This window comes from Myotis brandtii, unplaced genomic scaffold (assembly GCF_000412655.1).
Source record: "Myotis brandtii unplaced genomic scaffold, ASM41265v1 scaffold1643, whole genome shotgun sequence".
Classification (NCBI taxonomy): domain Eukaryota; kingdom Metazoa; phylum Chordata; class Mammalia; order Chiroptera; family Vespertilionidae; genus Myotis; species Myotis brandtii.
In genome coordinates this window covers 184,772-209,981 of record NW_005356017.1, presented here as the reverse complement: position 1 = coordinate 209,981, position 25,210 = coordinate 184,772, and the positions used below count along the sequence as shown (strand labels likewise).

General features: G+C 39.1%; 1 protein-coding gene across 2 annotated transcripts in view; it reads left to right on the top strand.

The window, feature by feature from the left end:
* OXR1 (oxidation resistance 1) overlaps nt 1–25,210 on the top strand; it is a 279,534-nt gene that overhangs the window by 110,922 nt on the left and 143,402 nt on the right. For both annotated transcript variants that reach the window (XM_005862364.2, XM_005862366.2), the window contains exon 3: nt 7,627–7,838. In XM_005862364.2, the coding sequence (XP_005862426.1) occupies nt 7,627–7,838 (212 nt within the window). The remainder of the gene's footprint in view (nt 1–7,626; nt 7,839–25,210) is intronic.

Genomic DNA, 25,210 nt, shown 5'->3' with positions numbered 1-25,210 from the left:
AAGTTAATGCATGCAATATAGTGGTATAATGGGAAAGTACATGGAAGGGGAAATCTCATAAAAATTTTACTACTATTTGACTTAATGTTTTGAAACTTTATAGTAGAAAGATAATATGCAAAAATCTTAATGACTATTCAAAAAATGTAAGTAGAACTTTGTAATCAAAACTTGTTTCATCATTAGATTGCTTAAAAGAATAGATCCTGAACTTGAACCTAAATATTTGATTCCAGAGTCCGTGCTCTTTTCACTCCTCCATGCCAACATTGAAACTTTTTTGCATAAGGATTCCAATTTATTAAAGCTACAGTGTTTCTGTAGAAATTACAAAACTAGATTTTATTTACTAGATGGGGTGCTGTCTGATTCTTGAATTATTGAATAAAGCCAATTAGGTATTTAAAAAATGAAATTACAAAGCTGGATATAGTGAATAAAGTGAAATATTTATCATAGTATTGATAACAGAATAAACTATTTCCTTTGTCCAAGCTCAAAAACACATTCCCATAATGGGGTGGGATGAAGTCTATGTTATGTGAACGTATTAAATTGATCATCAGATCAGCTACCAACTATCCAAAGTCTTACTCTCTTAAATTACTTTCATGGATTTTTATATATAAACTTCCTTGCTTTTTTGTATTATCTCTAGTGGCTTTTCCCCATGCTGAAGCCATTCATTTATTCATTCAACAATTTATATAATAAGTGCCTACTACATGCCAAGAACTATGCTAAGTCCTAGGAGTAATACGGTGAACGAACAGAATTTCTGTGAATGTAGGAATTTAGTCGATCTGGGGGTAAGGACACCTAATAGAACAGTGATGGCAAACCTTTTGAGTTCGGCGTGTCAGCATTTTGAAAAACCCTAACTTAACTCTGGTGCCGTGTCACATATAGACATTTTTTGATATTTGCAACCATAGTAAAACAAAGACTTATATTTTTGATATTTATTTTATATATTTAAATGCCATTTAACAAAGAAAAATCAGCCAAAAAAATGAGTTCGTGTGTCACCTCTGACACGCGTGTCATAGGTTCGCAATCACTGTAATGGAAGAAACTTCTCTCCTGCCTCACCACTAGGGGGCAGATGCTCAATGCAGGAGCTGCCCCCTGGTGGTCAGTGCTCTCCCACAGCCAACCTCCTGCGGCCCCTCCCCCCAGTCAGCCCCCCGGCCCCGATGGGGGGGCCAGCCAGCCAACCTCCTGCGGCCCCTGCCCCCGGTTGGCCAACCTCCTGTGGTCCCTACCCTCTGCCGGCCAGCCCCCCTGATAGGCCCTGATGGGGGGGCTGGCTGGCCAACATCCCAATAGGCCTCAATTGCTGGCCAGGCCAAGGGACCCCAACCGTTTATGAATTCGTGCACCGGGCCTCTAGTAGGAATATAAAGCAGCTGACAAACTTCAAGAACTTGGATGTCTTTTTTCATAAAAGTTCAGTAAGTATTGCTAACATTTTATGTGAGGGTTCATGAAACGCTGGAGAGGCAGATTGGTGTTTAATTTAATTTTCAGTATTTTTAGAATAAAATTAGGTATAATAGCAATGAATGCATGTATGCTTCCAAACAAGCCATGGTATGTTCTTGGCCTTGCTCTTGACAGAGCTGAATTCAATTGCATTTAACAAGAGAATCTCTAGCAAATCATTCCTACATATTGTTGCACCTATGGCTTCCTTCATTCTTGAATTTCCTGATTTCTGAACTTCCAAATTAGGAAAACATAAATTTCTTAGCATGAATACAGGGCTAGAAACATACCTCATTATAATAAGGTATCTAGTTTGGGTGTCCCATTAATTATTCCAAAATCAGTTTGTACTCCCAAAGGATACTTCTGTTGAAACATTTTGCATTGGTTTGGAATTGTAAGTTGTTTAATTCCTGATTCCTCATTAATTGTATTTTCTGTCTCAGCCCTCGTGTTCAGGGACGCAAAGAACAGTGTGCCCCCAGCAGTTACAGCAGGCTGTAATTGGCATATTCTATATCCCAAAGGATTGTTTTCTTGTTTTAATGCATTGGTTTTCAATCTGTTATTTCTTCTGGTTGTACTTCTGAATGTGCTTGTTTTTTTGCTGATTTTGTGGTTTGTTTGTTTTTTTAGCTGCTGATTTGTAGTCAGACTGTACAAGAGGGGTAACAAAAGCCCTTAATTTTGCCATGTGAAAATTTTTTAGGCATTTGCTGTCAAAAAGCTTTTTTTGAGTGACTTGAGATTTTCGCAGCAGCCGCAGTATCCAACTTGAAATAGCTGCATTCTCAGCAGCTTTACTGATTAAAAAAATATCCTTACATGAGCTCTTTCAGGAAGCCAGGAGACAGCTTTGCTCACAGTAATGAGTTGTGCAAACCACAGATGGTCTTCTTGCTGGAAATTTCTGGAAAGGACTACAAGTTTTGGGTCGGTGGGGCACAGCCATTCACATGCATCCATGTATCTATGTGTAACATACATTTGTGTAAATAGACAACAAATGAATGGGCAAAGGATGACTTTATATAGCTACTGCTCGTACTGTAGATTTCTGTGGCATTTTGTAATGTGCTTTCTCATAAGTTAAGCTATTTTATGCTCACAACAACTCTCTCGGGTGAAGTAGGCAGATAGTACCATTGTGGATTGAGACCTAGACAGTCCAGGTCCTTGTCCAAAGCCACATGGCTAGTGTCAGAGCTGAAATTGATCTCCTAACTCCTAAGTGTGGCATTTTAGACAAAATGTCCTAGTTGGATTCAAGCTTCCCTGATTTTAGCCCTGTCATTTTCTCTAAACCTCAGTTGACTCCGCAACAAATAGGCTATATGATACCTACCTCGTAGGTTTGTAGTGATCAGTAAATGAAATAATGTCTACATAGCATGTGGCCTATATGCTGTATTTTATAAAAGCTCAACGACTGTTCATGTTTCCTTGTGTTTTTGTTTAAAGATTTATTACATACCAAGTACCCTAAGTGTTTATAAATATTAATTTAATTCTCATGACCATTTTGTGACATAGGTATTATAAATACCTCCATTTTACATATGAGAAAACAGGGGCGATGAGAGGTTAAGAAAATTGACCTAGGTTACACAGCTAGTAAATACCAGATGAGGGATTCTGGCCACCATGTCTGCAGTCTCAACCACTCTGCAATTATTCCCAAGGTACATAGTCAAATATATGAAGATGTGGCTTTTACATGTTCATGTTATACCACCTTAAATTCCTATGATCTAGGGAAAATTATCAATATACTATGGTCTGTATTTTAGTATATATAAAATGTATTATTGATTTTCTCAACTGGTGCCCATGACCTACTAAAACTCTACTAAGTGGATAGTAGAAGGTTCATTTTATCCAGATAGCGACAGAACTCAGGAAAATGTAGTTATCATGAAGGTATAATTTGAAGTCCACATGATGGGAGAGGTAATTCCAGTTGAGAACTCAAAGTACTTGAAAATATTTTTTCTTTTTTTTTTAAAATATATTTTATTGAGTTTTTACAGAGAGGAAGGAAGAGGGATAGAGAGTTAGAAACATCGATGAGAGAGAAACATCGATCAGCTGCCTCCTGCACACCCCCCACTGGGGATGTGCCTGCAACCAAGGTACATGCCCTTGACCGGAATCGAACCTGGGACCCTTCAGTCTGCAGGCCGACGCTCTATCCACTGAGCCAAACCGGTTAGGGCTGAAAATATTTTTTCTTATACAAATAAGTTATATCAGGAATTAGTTTAGGCTTACAGTAGAGTTTTATCATGCAGCATTTAGACAAAATGATAAAACTATTTAAAGATGCAGAGCCTGGTAGACAAAGAACAATGAAAAGTGTTGCTTGGTTATGACTTGAATGGAAGACGATAAATGGGTGGAGATAGTTAGAAGGTGAAAACCCCACAATGTGAGAGGCAAATGGAAGGTAAAAACCAAGAGTGTGACCAGTAATAAATGATAGGTAGTAATAAAGAGCTAAAAGTAAAGAAGCTTAGAGAAAGCTTCTCCACGGTGGAAGCTATTGCAATAGAGATCGACCCAGATCTTTGAGAGGAGCCCTCTGTTGTGGGCAATGGAAAGCCATATTCAATCACTGTTGGCACAAGCCCTGGGCTTTGGGATGCCCATTAACTCATTTAAGCCAAAAGATTTTTTTATCCCTCTCAATCAACAATGTGAAAAATGAGTGGAAGATTTCTAGTAAAGCAGAAATAAGTTATGCACACATATAATCTAGAAAATTTAGCTGATTGCTATGAGAGTAGTTTTGTTTACGTTGGTTGATATAGAAAGTTTTCTGCCCCTTCTTTTTTTCTCGAGTTTCTGTGATTTCAGATTTTATCATTGGCCTACAGGGCTTCTCCTGCTCCCTGGAGAACTAGTTGAAATTGGCACGAACACTATTTTTACAGAGTAAGTTAGTAAAAATCCCTCCACATTTCCTTTAGAATTCTTGTCTTTACTTCCTCATGGCTCCCTGGTCTCAACCTCTGCTTATGAGATTGCAGTTTTAAGTCAGCCGCACACTGGTTTTTCAAAAATGTATATACCCAAGTGAAGTACCGATGAATGCACTTGTTTTACAAAAGATCTGGGGGCTCTCACAGTAGAAATACTACCTTGCACACAACATAAAGGACTCGCATTTAGTCTGCCCCATATTATTTTACACTCCTTCCCCCTGATCCACGCTGTGAAATAGGTGAAACTTCCTACAAAATGCAGGCTCAATATGATCTAAAAAGCACAGCAGGGAAGGATCCCGAGAGGCTGGCATAGTTTCCTCAGCACCCTTGAAGATTTGAAGAAGAAAATTATGTCATCCCCTTACATCCTCTGAGAAAGAGATTGTAACTTGCATGTATCTTATCGACAGCATCTTGTGTAGGTGGTATACTAGGCACTTTTCCATTGGAGGTCTTCTTAATCCTCAGAACGTTCGAGTATGTTTTCTCCCCATTTTATAGGTGAGGCAACTGAGTCTCAAAAAATGTGCCCAACATTCTTACCAACATTGGAGTGCATCTGGGGAAGGGTAAGAATCTGCTTGAAAAGGAGAAACAAGAAAAGGCAGAAATTATTCACCACCAGACAGTCTGCCTATCGGAGTCATGAGAAGAGGGGAAGGCTCCTCTAACTCTCGTTGTTCATACATCCAAGACCTCAGCACTCAGTGTCCTTTGGAAATCCAAAGCACGTTAAACAAAGATCCTTTTTGTGCCTCTGAAGAGATTATTTTAGTCTCTATTTGTAATGTCGCATTTATTATCAATGGGTATTTTCTCTCATGTACACCTACATATTCCATTATGCTATATTTACATTTCTTTTACAGATTTAATTAAGACATTGTTAAAAATTTGGAAAGAGTTCTCCTTTCGTGGAATTTGGAAATTGAAGGTAGCATTTAGCAGGCTTCTTTGTCAACCCTAGTAGTCATTTTTAGAATCTTTAAGGGAGCAATTCAGTTACCCACACAGTTCTGCTTTCTAAGAACATGCAAGTGGAAGTCTTTTCTTAAGCAAGTCAGCAAACCTGTTAGCAGTGTTCCAGCCTCCAGCAACAACAATGAGAACATGATACCCTTCAAGACTTGATTGGGGAAGGGCAAAAAGAAGAGGGGGAAAGCAGAGGGCATTTCTGCCCACCTTTGGAGGCCACAGCCATGTCCTTTGCTCATTCTAAAGAGGTTGGGAAAAGGGCTGTGTAGTCCTACAGTATGTACTCTTGTGCATCTGGCTTTTGCCCAGCATTATTTTTTTATGAAAACCATCCATGTTGTTGCAAGTGTTTATAGTTCATTAATTTCCATTGCTGTATAAAATTTCATTTTATAAATGTTATCACAGTTTACTCACCTATTTCTACTGTGAGTAGACATTTGTACTGTGTATTATAAGTGGGCATTCTTAACTTTGTGTTTGGATGAACATATTCATATTTGTGTACAACATATCTTAGGAATAGATTAGTTGGGTCAAAAGATACATGCCTTTGCCCAGCTGGTGTAGCCCAGTGGTTGAGTTGACCTATGAACCAGGAGATCAGGGTTCAATTTCCAGTCAGGGTACATGCCTGGGTTGGCAGCTTAATCCCCAGTGGGGGGCATGCAGGAGGCAGCTGATCAGTGATTCTCTGTCATCATTAATGTTTCTATCTCTCCCTCTCCTTTCCTCCCTGAAATCAATATATATAAAGATACATGCCTTCAGCTGAGCAGATATTGCCAGACAGTTGTCTAAAGGGGTCGACCCAGTTTACATCCCCCCAGCATTGTTGAAGAATTCCAATTGCTCCTCATCACCACACTTGCTACCATGTCTTTTACGTTTTAGCCATCCTGGGGTGTGTTATGAGGACAATACAGTCTTACTTTATGTTTCTTATGGATAACACTGTTGGACACTTTTTAATGTGTATGTTGGCCATTTGGATAAAGCAAGTCATTGTTCGTAAGTATTAAGTAGGTAATATGTGGATATGGCAGAAATCATATAGGTGATAATGAATTAGGCGCATTTTAGTAAACACTACTTTCATTAATGGATCCTTTACTATTGATACACGCTATTCCTTTCACAAGGCTTTTGCTGTGGTAAATTCCATTTATGGGAAGCTCACTGAGTGTTCATTATGAAGAACCCCTCTGTGGAGAGGTGCGAGGCTGCCAAGGCTCATGTCAGAGGAAGCTCCCACAGGAGGCCACGTTGAAGCTGAGTCTAGCAGGTTCAAGCAGAAAATGGAAGTTAATGTACTTTATATCCAGAAAGTAGAATGCCTGGGGGTCTGAGGATGTATGAAACTTTTAGAAAATTGCAAATGTCCAGGTGTGACTACCATAACTGATAAAGAAAACAGCCAACTTGTGTTCTGTAGGGCAAACAGACTTGAGAAATATCAAGAGCCAAGAATATTCTGGGCTCAGGGTTCAACTACATTACAGATACCGTTGTGTAGCTTGAAGTATGTGAATTTAGCTCCTCTCAGTTACCAATGATTTTTACCCCAAGGGAAACAAACATTCTCATGCATGCGTGGGAAAAATGTTTTATGGATAGCTTTTTGCTTTCCAAGTTAGGTCTGATGTCAGCTCTTTAGACTGGAGAACTGAGTAATACTTTTATTGTCACTGAGAGTGTCTCTAGGAGCCATGTGAACTCTATAATTTTTACAACTTAGATTCCATAGCAAAGCACTGGTAGCCTCTAGTTACCTAGGTAATCCTTTCCTTTTCCTTTTCTGGGATGCAATTATTTATTTCTAACTAGTGCTTGACTGTAGCATTAAAAAAATACTCCTTTCAGAACCAAAAGCAATAGCCAAGTGCATTATCTTTGATACCGTATTTTAGTTTGCTATTATTGGAAAAACAGAAGTCCTTTATCACCTTACATTTTAATATATTTTAGTGAAACTTTCCAAAATGGTTAACCAGAAGAAGATTTATTTTTCCCAACTGGTTTCAAAAAAATATTTGGAGAATTTAAAACCCTGTCGGGAAGGTCTATAATTTCTGAATAAACTTGGTTCTATTTTAGGGCCAAACATAACTCAGTTGTTGAAAATATTTTATCCCCCGAGTCAGTCCTCACAGCCTGTGGTATTCTCTGTCTGTAGGTTGAAGAAAAAGTCCCAGTCGGTGGATATTACTGCTCCAGGGTTCAACCCTTTGGCCGGTGCAGGAAAGCAAATGCCACAAGTCAGTAAGCCCCCTGCACCCAAGACACCCATCATTGAAGAAGAACAGAACACAGCCAACATAGCCAACACAGCCAACACCCCGAAGCATCCCTCCCGCAGGAGTGAGCTGAAGAGGTTCTACACGATTGGTGAGCTGCAGCTGTTTCACACACTTGAATACATGAAGTCTATGTAGACAGCACTGTGAATGTGCGGGTCGGCCGTGGAATGCTCCCTTCTTTATGTGATGTGCATGTCTTTCTGATGGTTTATGTGGACATTTCCTGATATGGTCTGAACGTGGAGATGGAAAAATACTGAAAACCTTCCGTAATGTTAAATAAGAGGGCAAGCTGGAGGGCCTTCTATATTTGGCCTCAGGGGAGTAAATTATATATATACTGTTTCCCAGTGTTTAAGCTGAGGTGCTACCATTTGCATTTATGCCATTCTTCGGCCAACACCATTTTTGGGTTTTAATCTTTGCTTTTTTCCCTCCGGGCTCTTGAGTCTTTGACCCTATTCTGTCAGGATGTCAGCCTGTAACTAATAAAGCCACTAAGAAAATAGAAAGTTGTCACATTCTCAGAGAGAACAAACAACATTGTAGGTCTGTATGGAGCTTGCACGTGACTTCACCTTGAGAGATTGAATCACAACAGAGCCCATGTGGGAAAGGGTCTGTGGAAAGGGTCTTGCGGGTAAATGTCCCTGCTTTCCCAGGTAGAATAATATCCTGTCATTTTGAACTTTAGTATTTAATTGGAGTGTTGTAGGTAATCAATCTAAATGAGTTGAATTATCAATTTTTATGTACCAATACTTGTCCATCGTGTCTTTATCCTTCCTTTTTAAGTAACAAAAGCAATTTTCAGTGTCTTTGGTCTGTTTGAAACAAAAGTAGCTAAACATACCATATACGGTAGAGGGTGATGCATAGAGGAGATGAATCTACTGAGGGAGAGGAAGGGTGCTTTGGGCTCACATGTTATTTCATGTTGCAGAGATTTGGTCATATCCAAAAGCCACAGTAGCAGAGACTGTGTTTTAATGAGTCTATGACAGTTAAAGAGATCATGTTGTATTTGGTGTCTACCACCCCTACAGCCCCAACATGGGATATTTGAAATTTTTTCTCAGATCTTTTAGTGTCCCTATTTAGAAGTGATCATTAGGAGATCAGATTTCTAATTCTGATTCACACACCAATTTTCTGTGTGATTTCAAGTCATTTGTGATTTCAAGTCTATGTCTTTGGGTTAAATTACTTCCCTTCAAGCTTGAAGAGATGCCTCCATGTGGGTCTAGGAGGATTTTCCCTTTCCATTATTTACATACCCACTCTTTCTCCATCTACTCTCAGGCTTTCTCTATCCAGAGTAAGGTATATTTTTCATAGGCAATGAGCATGATGCCTTTAGGGATGTCAATAGCCAACTAACAAGAATTGATAAAAGACAGTATAGGCAGGTGCATATTTCCATTTGTAAAACTTATGATAGCAGATCTCTACCAATCATCTGGAAAAGCCCATAAAGTATATATAACTGCCTCGCTCCATTTTTCAGTGTCTTCTCCTCCCACCCATCAACGTGTCCACTACCTCCTATTGCTTTTCTGATTTATTTATTTTTTATGTCTTATTTTTTGCTTTTCTGATTTATTAACTGGCTAAGAAGACTCAGTATTTTGTATTCGGAATATAGTTTATCGTACAAACTCAGTATTCTCTAAAGATGAGAAAAGGAGAAAGACTGAGCAGGTTGGCCACAGGAAATAGAGAACGGTGCCTAGAAAATAGAAGTCTAAGTGGTGAATTTGGATTGCAGAAAGGGCCATGACTTATTTTAAATAGCTCCACCACTGGTGAATTGTTAATGATTGGATTTGAAACAGTTTGACTCATAGTCTATGTCAACGGCATGTCTATTATGTTAAATTTGGCATCTACATTGTGGACTTTACTGTGTTTATGTAACCCTTCTACTAACTTGGATCTGGACACATTTTTAAGGCTGAAATGTTCGCAGCCTTTTGAAAGATCTTTCACCCGTTTTGAAAGACCATTTCACAAAACAAGTCTATTTCAGTCTCCATTAGTAAAAGTATTATTTGTAATGAACAGTAACAATTAAAATTACCATTATTGGCAATTCTATATACCTGGCACTATCTTCTATCTATACCATTCTTCTATCTCAATTCACTCTCAAAACAACTCTGAGAGATAGGTGTTATACTCTTTACTTTTATAGATGAGAGATAAAACCTTAGAGAGATTAAAGATGAAGACATGAGCCAGAGATAGCAGACTCTAAACATGAAATTAACCTACTCTTGTGCCATCTTAGACTCAGTCAGCCTTCTGTGTCAGTCAGCAGGATTCCATCCCCCTCTGCACAGAGGTGAGCCAGAGGGGTTTCTGTAGCAATATAGTGGGGTAATGTTTTACTGAAATCCACAGAAAATTTCACTTAAGGAAACCATGCCAACTAACCCGTCCTCCAGCCAATATGCCCTTTTATTGAAAGAACTTTGAGTCTCAATTTATGGTGCCCACAACTGAAAAAACCTGGGAGACCTCTTGTGGCCAAACAGAGTATTACATTTAAATTTAGCTATGAAGTGTAGTAGTAGTATATTTAGGTGAAATACTATATTTTAATTAAAGCAATGATTCTGGAGATTTACATTTTTTCAAATAAAAACTAATGAAATAAAAAGTTTTGGGGTTATTTACTGGCTTAGTGGTCATGGTAGCTTTTCTAGAAATTTTTCTCTTTTTTTTTAAATTTCAACTTTTATCTTTCCTGAACCTACGTATAGGATCCGTTTCCTGTGAGAGAATTCTAGGAAAGAGAAATTATAGCTTCCTTGTATAGATAATAGATTCTGGTTCTTAATTATTTTTCACAACAGACAAAAAGCTAATACAGCAGCAAAAAATAGCACAACATAAAGTCATTACTTTTTATGAGAATAACCCATTCTACAAGCAGTATAATAAAATTTCATTGATTTTAGTAAGTAGGTGGAATGCTATTCTCTATTTGTGTGAAATATATGAATATTCAGGTAAATGGAAAGGAAAGGAATCACTATACCAGTACTGTGGCAAAGGAAAGCACTTTTCTACCCTGCTTCTGTCACTGACTGTGTAATCCTGCAAGTTATTGACTATTATTTGACCTTACTTTTCTCCTGTGCACAGTGAAAGATTCAGACCAAACAGTGTCTTTCTGCATAGTTTTTTTCTCTTACTCTCTTTTTATTATCACAACTGACCATGTGAATGTGTAAGTTTTCAATTGCTGTGAAACAAATTACCACAAACTTTGCTGTTTAAAACCACCCCCATTTTTCAGCTCACGGTTTTGTAAGTCAGCAATCCACATACAGATTCGGTCTAGGTTATCTGCTCAGGGTACCAGGAGCCTGAAATAAGGTGTCAGCTGAGCTGAGTTCCCATCTGGAGGATCGCCTAGGGCAGTGGTTCTCAACCTTCCTAATGCTGCGACCCTTTAATACAGTTCCTCATGTTGTGGTGACCCCCAATTTCATTGTTACAAATTATGTAAAGCATAGTGATTAATCACAAAAACAATATGTAATTATCCTATCTAATAATAGACAAACATGGTAATTGACCATACCTTCGCTATGCCTCCCATTGGCTAATCAGCGAGATATGCAAATTAACCGCTAACAAAGATGGCGGTTAATTTGCATACATAGGCACAAAGCAGCGGAGCGAAGGCTTGAAGGCGGCTCCGGCCAGAGCAGCAGAGGCTTGAAGGTGGCTCCAGCCAGAGCAGCGGAGGCTTGAAGGCGGCTCTGGCCGGAGTGAAGGCCTGTGTCCCAGGTGCCGGAGGAAAACCGGTGCTGGCAGCCAGGGGAAGGGAAGGCCTATTGCACGAATCTTTTCGTGCAATAGGCCTCTAGTGTAATTATATATGTGTTTTCTGACGGTCTTAGGCGACCCCTGTGAAAGGGTCATTCGACCCCCAAAGGGGTCGCGACCCACAGGTTGAGAACCGCTGCCCTAGGAAACATAGGCTTCTGAGCTCTTTCTTCTTGTTGGCAGAATTTGATTGTAGACCCGAGAGCTCCTTTTCCTTGCTGGTTGTCAGCTGGGGCCACTCGCAGTCTTCAGAGGCCACTCTCTTTCCTGCCCATGTGGCCTCCTCCATCCTCAAGCCAGTAGCTGTGTCCCTGGAATCTCCGACTTACTCTCCCGGGGCTGGCCCAGGAAATCTCTGCTGTTAAGAGGTTTGTGTAAGTAGCTCAGGGCCACCCAGATAATCTGCCTGTTCTAAAGTCAACAGAACCTAATTGTGGGAGTGATATCCATTCATGTTCCTGGGGTTGCACAGGTGTGTACATCAAGGGCTGGGCATCTGGGGACTGCCTTCGAGTCCTGCCCAACACATTTACATATTTTTACACCACGTACCCACTCTATGCACACTCAACTGCCAGCACAGCTCAAACAGAATTTCCTTAAAACATTTTCCTTACCATCTGTTCTGATCATTTTTATTCCATCCTATTTCATTTCATTTCATTTCATTTTATTAATGCTCCCTGGAAGATATGTCTTTTATTTATTTTAGAGGAGAAGAAAGGAGGGAGGAAGGAAAGAGGGATGGGGAAAGAGAGAGAGAGGAACGTTGATCAGCTGCCTTTCGTATGACCCCAGCTGGGGATGGGACCCACAACCTGGGTATGTGCCCTGACCGAGAATCAAACCCACAACTCTTCAGGGTATGGATGACACTCCAACCAACTGCGTCACACTGGCCAAATACAGTCTCAACTCACTAAATTGATTGCATGGTCCATTAATGAGTTGAACCTATAGTTTGAAAAACCCCTGGACTAGATATTTGAAGTCCTTCCGATACTTAAAATTCTATTATTTTAAAAAATAAAAGTATTTCCCTGGCATTCAGTACAGTGTGGCATGCATAGTAAATGCTAAATAAATGTTGGGGGCGAGAAAGGGGTGCTGGTGGAGTTTGGGGTGATGAACCTGCCCTTCTCAGTGGAGGATGAGAAGAGAGAATCTGCTAAGAGTTCCATTTAAGGAAGCTCTTTGGCAGCCCCGGGGCTTTAGAGAGAAGGATTGGAACACAAGGAATAAGAGTACAACCCTGGTATGTGCAAGAAAAGAAAAGAAAAATTAGAGTTATTTAAATGCTCTCTGCCAAGTTCATGGAAGAGGCAGAAAAGGGGGGAACCTTGCCTTTCCAGGTTCCTGGTTCAGCAGGGCTTCCAAACACGTCCAATAAGGGACCCCTGGCTAGCAGGTGTCTGACTAATGGCTCTGGAACTTTCCTTCAGTTGAGATCTCTCCCTCTCAGTTCCTCACCTTGTCATGTGAACTGACATCCTGCTCCCCGCTCAGTCCCCTGCTTGCCCTCATGAATCAGTCAGTCTCTCCCTTTTTACATTTATATTAATCTCACTCTAACACCTTCTCTTGGTAAGACACCGGCTTACAGGATGAGTCAGTCAGTGTTCTTTACACAGTAATTTCCAGTTATGTTTGGATGAACGAATTCTGGGTTTATTTGGGGCATATGTAAAACTCACACTTTTTCACATATAAAAATATGCTCATTCATGTCAGTTTTATGTCAGCTTTTACTTCTGCCTTGCATAGTGTTAGGATTCAAGTTTCCCTTATACCTGGCCACACCTTCCCCCAATCTGGGCCATGTGAATAGATTTCAAAGCATTTTAGCATATACTTTGTCAGTTTTTTTAGGTGATAACAAATTGAATTCATTCAAGTCAGTGAATGCTTACACCATTCCTAACAGGTAAGTAAAACATATGTTATGGCCACCATGTAGCATCCTGTGGAATTAAGTTCCTAAAAGTTGAATGACTTATTATGATCACTCTGTAAACAGTGGCAAAGTCAAGGAAAGGATCTAAGTAAATGATGAGCTCATCCCCTCCATGTTTTCAGGTCAAGTCTCTTCTCCAAAACAGGAACAAGAACGAAATCAGTTTACTGACAGAGAACTCAGTGAGTGGTTTCCCAATGGGTAGCCCGCATCATGGATGGTGAAACAGATGCCTTAGGAAAAAAACATGAGTTTTCCAGGAAATAAAATAAAACAGTTACTTTATCCAATAAAAGTTACTGTTCTCTCCTTCTTTCTTCTTCCCTCAATCCCTCCCTCCCTCCTCCTCTTCTGTCTTTCTCCCTCTCCTTCCCCCCTTTCTCCTTTTCTCCTTTTCTTATCTCCCTCCTTGTGTTAAAATGAATTGACTTGTGTAAAATGATAACATAGCAAATGTATTGGTTGGGTAGACTCTGTGTGTGTGTGTGTGTGTGTGTGTGTGTGTGTGTGTGTGTGCACGCGTGTGTGTGGCGTGCGCACAGATATTTCTTCCTCTTTTGCTTTTTTAAAACTTTTTTTATTATATTACTTTTAGGTATACAACATGATGATTCTACATTAACATTTATAAAGCTTATAATCTGATCACCACAGATGGTAGTCTTTGTTATAAGATTTGTGTTTGTTTTTTCAATCCCCTGACTTATCAAAATTAAGTTGGGAAATGTCCCCAACATATTCTGTTCAAGTTTTACTGGTGTGTGAAATTATCAAATGAGAAATTCAAAGATCCGTCCTTTGTCCTGCTTTAGGATAGAATGCCTTCAACATCCCAAGCTTAATGAAGCCAGTCACGTACAGATTTATATCTTATGAACTCCAGGAAGCCTACAGATCAAAAAAGAGCCTACAGGATTAGGGGTTCCCTGGGAAGTTTTCTCTAAGTAGTTGGCAAAATTAAAACAGTAATAATTAGTTTGGAAACTTTATAAAGAGAAAAGCAAGATGCACATTTAACGTCTTTTAAATGACAGTCTAGCAGGCATTTAAAAATATCATCACATAACTTGGGTGCCTCTCTTTTTGAAGGCAGACTTTTTAATTATAAGAAGAAAAAAAGATCAATCCTAAAGTGAAAATACTGTCAGAGGAGAGGAAAAAAAAGGAAAAGACTAATCTTGCTGGAGGCTTCACATTCTACAGCATGAAACTAGGTCACCACTAACCAGAACCTTCTTCAAGAAGATTCTTCCTGTGGAAGCAGGCAGTCTCTGATTTAATCAGCAGGATCCTCTCTGCATACAGATCACTGCCTATAAACACGGGAGCGGAAATGGACAGCTGCTCTCAGGGTTCAAATCAAATTATGTTCTTGAGAAAAATGACTTTGTTTTGAAGTTTGTGCTGACAGATTGATTTCTTCTATTTTTCTAGGTCACAGGAACCTTTAGGGAAAATTTTTCCATTGCTGAGGTCCTTGTTAGGCGTGGAATCGAATTGCCTAAATGGACGTGGCCTTTTCACACATTTTAACGACAGTTGCATGTGTACAAATGTCATTTCTTTTTTTTAATGCACTTTGCATAAGAATGGGTGATTTTTGTTAAGATAGTAAACCTGAAGATCTTGAGAAACCAAGCTGAACTTTTTGTTCATTTGTACAATAAGCAGACCTTGCTCAATATATGAGAGTCTGGCAGGGGGATATGTAATTGGGTTTTTATTATATATATAAATTTTTTTTATTAATTACATTTAAAACCTATTTATAAAACATGAGGTCTAGGAAAACCCATAGGCAGAAACCCATTTTCAACTCTGGAATAAATATGAAACCTTTTTTTTTTCAGAAAAAATAGATATTTTTTTACTAAACATTTATAGTGTTATAGTGCTACAATCACTCTGACCCTCCACCAGAGACAAAGTCCGGGCCGGGCCATCTGGTCGACCCTGTCTCTCGAGGTCCCCACCATTGCCGGAGACTGTTTATTTACTAAGCACAGTAGGTATACACAGAAGGAAGAAAAGTGTTCATTTGATGCCCACCCATGTAGATTGGGAGTGTGCTGGGTAACTAGCTTGCCAAGTCCAATTTCACAGGGGTCACAGTATATTTTGTACATGCACCTTACCCCGTGTTGCCCTAATTCTGGGTTGTTCTCTGGGAAAGGTAATCAGCCCAGAATCAAGAAACACAGCCTAATCACGACCGTGAGAAATGGATTAAGAAATGTCAGTAACCCTGAGGTTTTGCTTGTGCTGGTTTGGTGTTCGAGTTGCACTGTAATAGTCTTATAACGTATTAAAAATACGTTACATCTGTCAATTGTCTTAACACTTTCTAAAGCACCTAATGAAACCTCTACTGGTTAAAGTTGCGGAATGATTAAAGTGGTTGAGAAGTAATCACAGTCCTGTTTGACATGTGCTAAGTCCCTGTGAAAATACGTCCTTTGGCTGTGCCAGGGATCAAAACTCCCCTTCCCACCCTCAGCACGTGTAGGAATGTTCCTTTTCTCTGACCCCTGGCTTGGGGAAGAAAAGAGTATTATTCTTTTCAATTTTAATGGTTTTCAAGTACAATTGACATTCAATATTATATTAGCTTATGGTGTACAGCATAGTGTTTAGACATTTATATAACTTATGAAGTGATCCCCCCGCTAAGTCGAGCACCCACCTGGCACCATACATCTTTATTACAATATTGTTGACTATATTACCTCTGCTGTACTTTACATCCCTGGGACTGTTTTGTAACTGCCAATTTGCATTTCTTAATCCCTTCACTGTGAGAAAAGATTATTTTGAAAGACCTACTTTATTTTAAACATTTAATGATAGAATACATGGCAGTTTGAACAGTGAGATAATATGTCCAAATTTCCCCAGTATCTTTATTTTTTAAGGAATATGAATTTGAAGAGCTTCTAGGATCTTGCACACATTCAGAAATAAAACTTGGTACCTCCTGATTTTTTTTAAGTTGGTTTTTCTTCCCAATTCATACTGAAGGTATTTCTTTACACATTAAAAAAAACCTCACACACACCTTCAGGATGTATGCTCCTAATGAAATGTGGACCATGATCACAACTCTGATGAAAAGATTACTGAGAAAAAATGTAAAAATAGTTAAAAGCCAGACACAGTTGGGGGGAATGCTTCTATTGATGTTTCTACCAGACAGTTAATTACTTTGAGTAACCCAATTATAAAGTGTTCAATGACCATTCATAACACATTCACTGCAAATCATGTGCTCACCTACATGCTAGCAAGCTTTTCATGTGCTATTTAAAATTTCATTAATTCAGTGCTGGCCAGTGTGGCTCCGTTGGTTGGGTGTCCTCCCTTGCACCAAAAAGTCACCGGTCGATTCCCAGTCAGGGCACATTCCCAGATTGCAGGTTCCGTCCCCGTGGTCGGGGCATGTATGAGAGGCAACCAATCAATGTTTCTCTTTCACATCAATGTCTTTCTCTCTCCCTTTACCTTCCTTTCTCTCTAAAATCAATAAAAAAACATATTTAAAACATTTTTTCACTAATTCAAACTTTGTGAACATCTAAACAAACTATGAGATAAAACCAGTTTTGTGGTAATACAATCCAGGAATAAAAAGCTAAGTGGAAACATGATGTCAGGACACAAAAAAATGTTATGTTCAGCAAATTAGCTTAACAAACAGCTTTTTAGTAGGCAAAAGTACCTACCAAGAAGGACTGAACCAGTTTTAAATTAATGTTATCTATTAGTTAAGCTATTTCGTGTTACCATGGATGCTTGAAATGGTAAAGTTAATACCTTCAAAATATTATATAAATGTCTATTAATTTAGATGGATGTTTTCTGGAGGGAAAAGCCCATATTATCTGTATAATCATATCCAACAAACCTTAGCATTTCATTTCCTCCATTCTGTTTGGTCATTTATTTGGTGAGCCTCTTTCATAAATTGGAACTTTAATTATTCTGGTACCTTCTGTCTTACAGAAAGAACCGCTATGCACTGAATTTTAAAGAACTCTGTTAAATATTAAAAACATTGTTTTTAAGTATATGGAGGATAGCCTATCATCAGAGAAATTGCAAGACTTTAACCAGTGTCTGCCTACATTACAATATTTTCTGTTGTCTAAGATTTCACTCAAGGATGCTTGGACTTTATTTTGTTGCTTAAATTTTAATTCAATGATGGGAAGGACATTGATTTCCTCTCTTAGTTCTCTGAGCCATAGGAGGAAAAAATATCAATATTATATTGGAGATAAAGTATCGTAGGTTGAACACAGACAGAAAGTTGAACTTTGTGACTATTTATTGAGTATCTCATAGACAGATTCAAAAGAATTTTCTTCCCAGATAGGTAGTTTTAGTGTCTTTGAGGTATTTTTCAAGTACTACTTCAAGTGTGTCAAGATATAGCCAATGCAACAGGATAATATTTACTCTAAAGAAAGGGTACCTGCTATGCTCTTTGGGGCTACAGTGTTTCACTCCCTGCTTTAAACAATTCATTCAAATTACAGATCTTTTGTAATATGAGAAACATTCTTGTAAATAAACATAGGGTGAGTGGGATGAGATGGGGGTAGCCAAAAAGAAGCATTTAAATAAAGAAGAGGAATATAAATAATAATTCCCTCTCTCCATACTCTCAGATTTATTTTTACTTCCTCTCCTATATATACACATCTCTAAACCACAATTTAATGGGCTGCTTTAAGAATGCTCATTAATTCATTGAATAAATTATTGACTACCATTGACAATAGCCAGTAGTTGGAGATGAAGCTTGAGAAAAATGGGAGTCCAGATAATGGGGGTCTTGTGTTCCATACTATGTAATTTGGACATAATCTTGACACCTTGGGAATTGCTACAGTGTTTTATTTAGGGGAATGCCTTGATAAGGTTGCTCAAGAGAGATGGTTCAAGCATTATGTGGAGAATGGGTTGGGCTATATCTGCCTAGAGAAAGAAAAGTATTTTAGATATGCTGTGCGAGGTCTAAATAGATGGTATGTTGTACTGTTTAAGAGCTTTGGCTCTGCTATTACAAAGGCCTGGGTTTGGATCCTATCTCAGCCATTCATAGCTCTGTGACTTTGGACACATCGCATAACTTCTCTGAACTTCTGATTTTCATTGGGGAAGTGAGAATATTACACTGTACCACTTAGCTTTGTAATAAAGTTTATGTGAGATGTTGTGTACAAATTGCTTAAGAGATACTGGCACAAAACAAGCATACAGTAGATGTTAAATAAGAAGCAAAGTATCAATATACTATTAGTGAAGAGTGACAAGAGGCCTAGACTAAGGCAGAGGCTGTATGACAAGATAAAATTACAGAGCGATGATGGACATGAATCTAGAGGGAAACTGCTGACCAACTGACCATGAAGAAGAGAGATGTTTTAGTTGGTGCTATGATTTCAGGTTTTAAATTCTTGAAACAACAATAGCTAATATTTTTCAATTAAAAAGATAGATTTTTTAAAAAAAACAAAAAACAAAGTGAATAAATTGTAGGGCCAGAAAAGGGAAAAAACATATAGTAGTCAATAAGAATTGAAGCCATGGGCCTTTCGAGCTCTGGTCCAGAAATAGGGGCAGCCAAAGGCTCAGTTCCAGCGGAGTGAGTGGGATAGAGGACACCATGAACTGTCACAGCCACAGGGAGTCCAAGAGAAAGGCGGGCTCCTGGATGGGATCCTGGAATAGAAAAAAGACATCAGGTAGCCCAACCGGCGTGGCTCAGTGGTTGAGCATTGACCTATGAACCAGGAGGTCACAGTTCCATTCCTGGTCAGGGCACATGTTCGGGTTGAGGGCTTGATCTCCAGTAGGGGGCGTGCAAGAGGCAGCTGATCAATGATTTTCTCTCATCATTGATGTTTCTCTCTCTCTCTCCCTCTCCCTTCCTCTCTGAAATCAATTAAAAATATATATATTAAGACAAAAGAAAAAGGACAGAAGGTAAAAAAAGTAAGGAAATTAGGATGAAGTATGGGCTTTAGTTCATAGTAATGCATCAATATTTGATCGTTAATGATAAATATATTGTAACATTTAACATAGGATGTTAATGATAGGGGAAACAGGATGTGGAGTGTATGAGCACTCTCTGTATGTAGCAATATTTTTTTTGCTAAATCTCAAAACTGTTCTCAAGAAAAGTTTGTTTTAAATTTTTAATAAAAGGGCACTAGACATGGTGGAAAAATGCAGCCCCAACAGAGATTCCTAACCATGAGAAAAAACTGCAAAAAGCTGTGATTACTGCCCATGCAGTGTTGTGCCTCATGGTAAGTTTCGGAAGGCAGAGGAAACATGAAAGTCTTGCTAGCGACACCTAGGAGAAGCCACCCTTTCATTCCCTATCTGAATCTATTTTCCCCCCCTCGTAGCAGCATGTGACATGAGCCACCATATAAAACCTTGTTCTGCCTTGTCCTGGCATGAATGTCTCAGGGAATAAGTAGAGTTTAGAGAAAAATGGCTAGATGGAAAGAGCAGATTAGAAAAAAAGATAAGAACCTAAAAAAAACTTCCTATCAAGAATAGCCTAAAACTAAAATTTAAGCACATGAGGAAAACTAAAACTGAGCAAGCCAACAAAATAAAAAAATAAATCAGTGAGGAACTGACTCTTGATAAAATATATATTTTTAACTTTTAAATGACTTTATGATCATGTGATTTTGATCTTTTATTTTATTCATGATCACATCAATACATGCAGAAAAGGCATTTGATAAAATCCAGCACCCATTTATGATAAAAACTCAGCAAAGTGGGAATACAGGAAACATATCTCAACATAATAAAGGCCAAATATGACAAACCCGCAGCCAGCATCATACTCAATGGGCAAACACTGCAAACATTTCCCTTAAGATCAGAAACAAGACAGAGATGTCCTCTCTCTCCACTCCTATTCAACATAGTACTGGAGGTCCTAGCCACAGCGATCAGACAAGAAGAAATAAAAGGCATCCAAATTGGAAAGGAAGAAGTAAAACTCTCATTATTTGCCAATGACATGATACTGTATAGAGAGACCCTAAAGATTCCACCAAAAAACTACATCCTCACCAACTTCTGTTATTTGTTGTCTTGTTGATAATAGCCAATCTGAGAGTTCTGAGGAGATATCTCATTATGCTTTTGTTTCGCATTTCCCAGATGATTAGTGATGTTGAGCATCTTTTCATGTACCTATGGGCCATCTGTATGTCTTCTTTGAAAAAATGTCTACTCATGCATGTATATAATCATATCATTGGCAAATAGTGATGGTTTTACTTCCTACTTTCCTGTTTGGATGCCTTTTTATTTCTTCTTGTCTGATTGCTGTAGCTAAAATTTCTAATACTATGGTGAGAATGGGTTTCCTTGCCTTGTACATATCTTTAAAAAAAGCGTTCAGCTTTTTATCATTTAGTATGTTGTGAGCTGTGGATTTGTCCTATATGGCCTTTATTATTTTCAGATATATTCCCACTGTATCCTTTTTATTGAGTGTTTTTATCATGAATGAATATTGAACTTTATCAAATGCCTTTTCTGCATCTATTGTGATGATCATGTGATTATTATCCTTTGGTTTTGTTGATGTGGTGTATCTCATTGATTGATGTGTAGGTATTGAACTATTCTTGCATTCCTGGAATAAATCCCATTTGATCATGGTGTGTGATCCTCTTAATGTATTGCTGAATCCTGTTTGCAAATATTTTGTTGAGGATTTTTGCACGTATGTTTATCAGGGATATTGGTCTGGAATTTTCATTTTCTGTAGAGTCTTTGTTTAGTTTTGATATCAGAGTAATACTGGCTTCATAGAATTCGTTTGGAAGCATTCCTTCCTCTTCAATTTTTTTTGGAATACTGTAAGAAAAGGTTTTATTCTTTTTTTTCAAAATGTTTAGTAGAATTTACCTGCAAAGCTGTCTGGTCCTGGACTTTTGTTTGTTGGGAGTCAGGAGGGGAATGTTTTTTTATCCAAAGAATGAGAAGGAGCAGTGGCTACTCTTGGGTTTCCTTCTTCAGTCATCACCGGTGATCTGAGTATACTAGAGTTATCAAGTCTGTCGGGAGAAATGGGATGAGCTGGGGTTGATGTCTAAGTATCATGTCAGAAAAATGTTGATTTTAAAGGCAAGTGGTTTTTATCTGATTTAGAGAAAAGCCGCCAGTGAATCTCATAACATTTTTCTAGTACTGAATCAGTATTCATGAGTCTCTCCTGTTAGCGTAAATCACACTTGTGATTCATTCTGTTTAAACGCCCTCTTTAACTCAGAGTCATACCACATCACATGGTCTGGGAACTTTTTCCTACATTATTTTAGGACTTGTGGAAAACTTTAGGATGATCCACTGACAGCGAATAACTTAGCGTCTAAAGGCAGTTCCACGACACACAATCTGGACAGGCAAAGGCTCGGCTTTACTTTCCTTCAGCAGGACTCAGAGGGGCAAGGTTTAATCCCTTAAAATTTTTTCTAGCCTGGCTGGTGTGGCTCACTGGATTGAGTGTCATTCCATGCACCTAGAGGACACTGGTTTGATTCCTGGTCAGGGCACATGCCCAGGACGCAGGTCTCAATCCCCAGTAGGGTGCATGCAGGAGGCAGCCAATCAATGTTTCTCTCAATGTTCTAAAGAAATGCTTTCTAAATGTTAATGTGCATTGGAGATCTTATAAAAAATACAGATGCTGGCTCAGATAGCCTGGGCTGGGGCTCACAGTTTTGCATTTGTAACAAGATTTCAGGGGATGCCTGTGCTGCTGGTCCATGGGTGGCAAAGCTAGTCTGAAGCACCTGAGGCCTTTCTTTATTTGGCAACACATATAACATACTGTTAAGTATGTGGACCCAAGTTACCATTCTGGACCAAAGATTTATCATTAATACCTTTCTTGAAACTGCTTAATTCCAGCCCTTGCTACCCACGGTACAGGAAACTCTCAGGATAAGAATGAGAATATGGATATTACCTCACACATATACATTGTTTTATTACTATGAAAAATGAAAATTACCATATGGTTTAAAGAGAGAAAATCGTTTTGTTCAGATGGGAGCATTTCAGACATGTTTGCTGTTTCTGCGTTAAGGGTATGAGCTGTGATAGTATAGTGTAGTTTACTGCAGAGCAGTAGAAACAAAATAGACATGCTCTGACACAAAATAGATATGTCAGAATTTAGCAGTGTACTGGCTATGTTAGCACTGCCATTCACAACCTGTGTTGGTGAAGATTTTTGGTCATTTTTTTTCAACTATTCAATGGGAATGAAAGCACTTTCTTCACAGAGGTTTTTTTTGAGTTTAAATAAGATAAAAAATAAAAGCTTACATAAAGCTCTTAGTACTTTATCTGGCTAGCAAAAACTTAACAAATATTTGCTACTTTTTTATAGAAGGAGGATGAAAATGGAGAGAAGTCAATGGGGAAATAATAGCTAATCAGTCTTACCTTGGGGAAATGCATTATTGCTAAGTTTTTAATGTCTGTATTTATTTACTTTGTCCTGAAAGCATCAGTGAGGTTTCTGGATCAGAGGTATTATTACCTACAGCAGTGATTTTCAGCCAGTGTGCCACAAGATTTTTCTTTTAATCCTCGCCCAAGGATGTTTTTCTTTATTGAAAGAGAGAAAAGGAGAGAGAGAGAAAGAAAGAAATCAATGTGAGAAACATCACCAATCAGCTGCCTCCTGTACTCACCCCAACCAGGGATCAAACCCACAACCTAGGTGTATGTGCCCTGACCAGGATTCAAACTCTCAACCTTTTAGTCTGTCAGATGACATTCCATCCAACTGAGCCACACAGGCCAGGGCTGTGTCACAAGAATTTTTAAAACATGCAACATGTGACTACTTAATCAGGGGCAATGACCTCTTTTCCCTTAGATTGTCAACTAAAAATATGACAACAGCCAACATAACAATAGCCATCCAGTGTGAATGAATCAAAATTATACCTATTTTTTGTCAGATCAGCAAAAAGCATATTTTGGGTGTGCCGCAGAATTTTAGTAATTAGTTTACATGTGCCATGGGATGGATGGTCAAGGTTGGAAATCTCTGACCTGCAGCAATAAGTACACCTTACCTGTCCTCAGTTCCCTGTGGCAGCATGATGGAGGGCCACGTCGCTCTGCCTGCAGGGGTTTGTACTGCAGGACCTGAATTTACCAATCGGGACATTTACACAGGAGCTGGACAGCTACCCTGTCACCCCTGTCCTTTATGTAAATACATCTTCTCTGGGAAAGGCCTCTGAGCTTTATGGTCCTTTGCAAAATGAAATAGCTCAGGGGTTTAGCTGCCTTTGCAGTGTGAACACGCAGCTCCGGGGAGATAAATCTCTGTCTCTCTCCAGAGCCCTCTGTTTATTCATCGTCCTTTATCCCAGGTACCAGTTTCCTTTGCTCATTCTAAGGGCCGTATGATGTCACCTCCACACCTCTTCTGCCTCTGACTCCTGAACTTTGAGCAGACTTCATACAGACAGATCATGAAATCCTGGCTGTGATTGGATTTCCTGTGGAAACTGATGGGAGGGTGAAGTTCCTTGCCCTGGTTGAATGGGCTGAAATGGGAAGAATATCCGTGGGACACATAGGATAGAGAGACCCTCATTCCAACCAGCTGAGCCATACAGGCCAGGACTGTGCCACAAGAATTTTTTTTTAATAAATTTTATTGATTTTTTACAGAGAGGAGGGGAGAGGGATAGAGAGTTAGAAAAATTGATGAGAGAGAAACATCGATCAGCTGCCTCCTGCATACCCCCTACTGAGGATGTGCCCGCAACCAAGGTACATGCCCTTGACCGGAATTGAACCTGGGACCCTTTAACCCGCAAACTGACGCTCTATCCACTGAGCCAAACCGGTCAGGGCAACCACAAGAATTTTTAACACACAAAAAAAATTAATTTGAGAGCGGTAAAGCAAAGTTAAAGTTACCATGCAAAAATGCACTTGGAGCCCTAACCGGTTTGGCTCAGTGGATAGAGTGACAGCCTGCAGACTGAAGGGTCCCAGGTTCGATTCCGGTCAAGGGCATGTACCTTGGTTGCGGGCACATCCTCAGTAGGGGGTATGCAGGAGGCAGCTGATCGATGTTTCTCTCTCATCGATGTTTCTAACTCTCTATCCCTCTCCCCTCCTCTCTGTAAAAAATCAATAAAATATATTTTTTGAAAATTGCACTTGGAGCTAGGTTCTTCAGAGCTGGGGGTAGAGGGGATGGAAGGAGAAAAGAACTAACAGTTATGAGCACATGGGTGTGCTGGAATCTGTGTATTATCACTTCATCTAATCATCATGAAAATCTTGTAATGATGGGTATTTGTAGTCCTCATGTTACCCTTGAGGTCTGGAGATGCCCATAGCTTGCACACGGCCACCCAGATTGTAAGGTGTGAAACAAGGACTGAAATCCACATCAGACTCCAAAACCTATCTTCTTTCCATTCAATTGCACTTTCTCCAGTGTGTCCTACCCTTTTGTGACAACTTGGTTACCTATTAGGTGAGGGAATGGCTGTATATGCTGCATATAAACTGTAAAGTGCTATACAGCTGTGACTTATTGTTGCAATAATTGATAAAACTGGATAAGTCATTTGGGT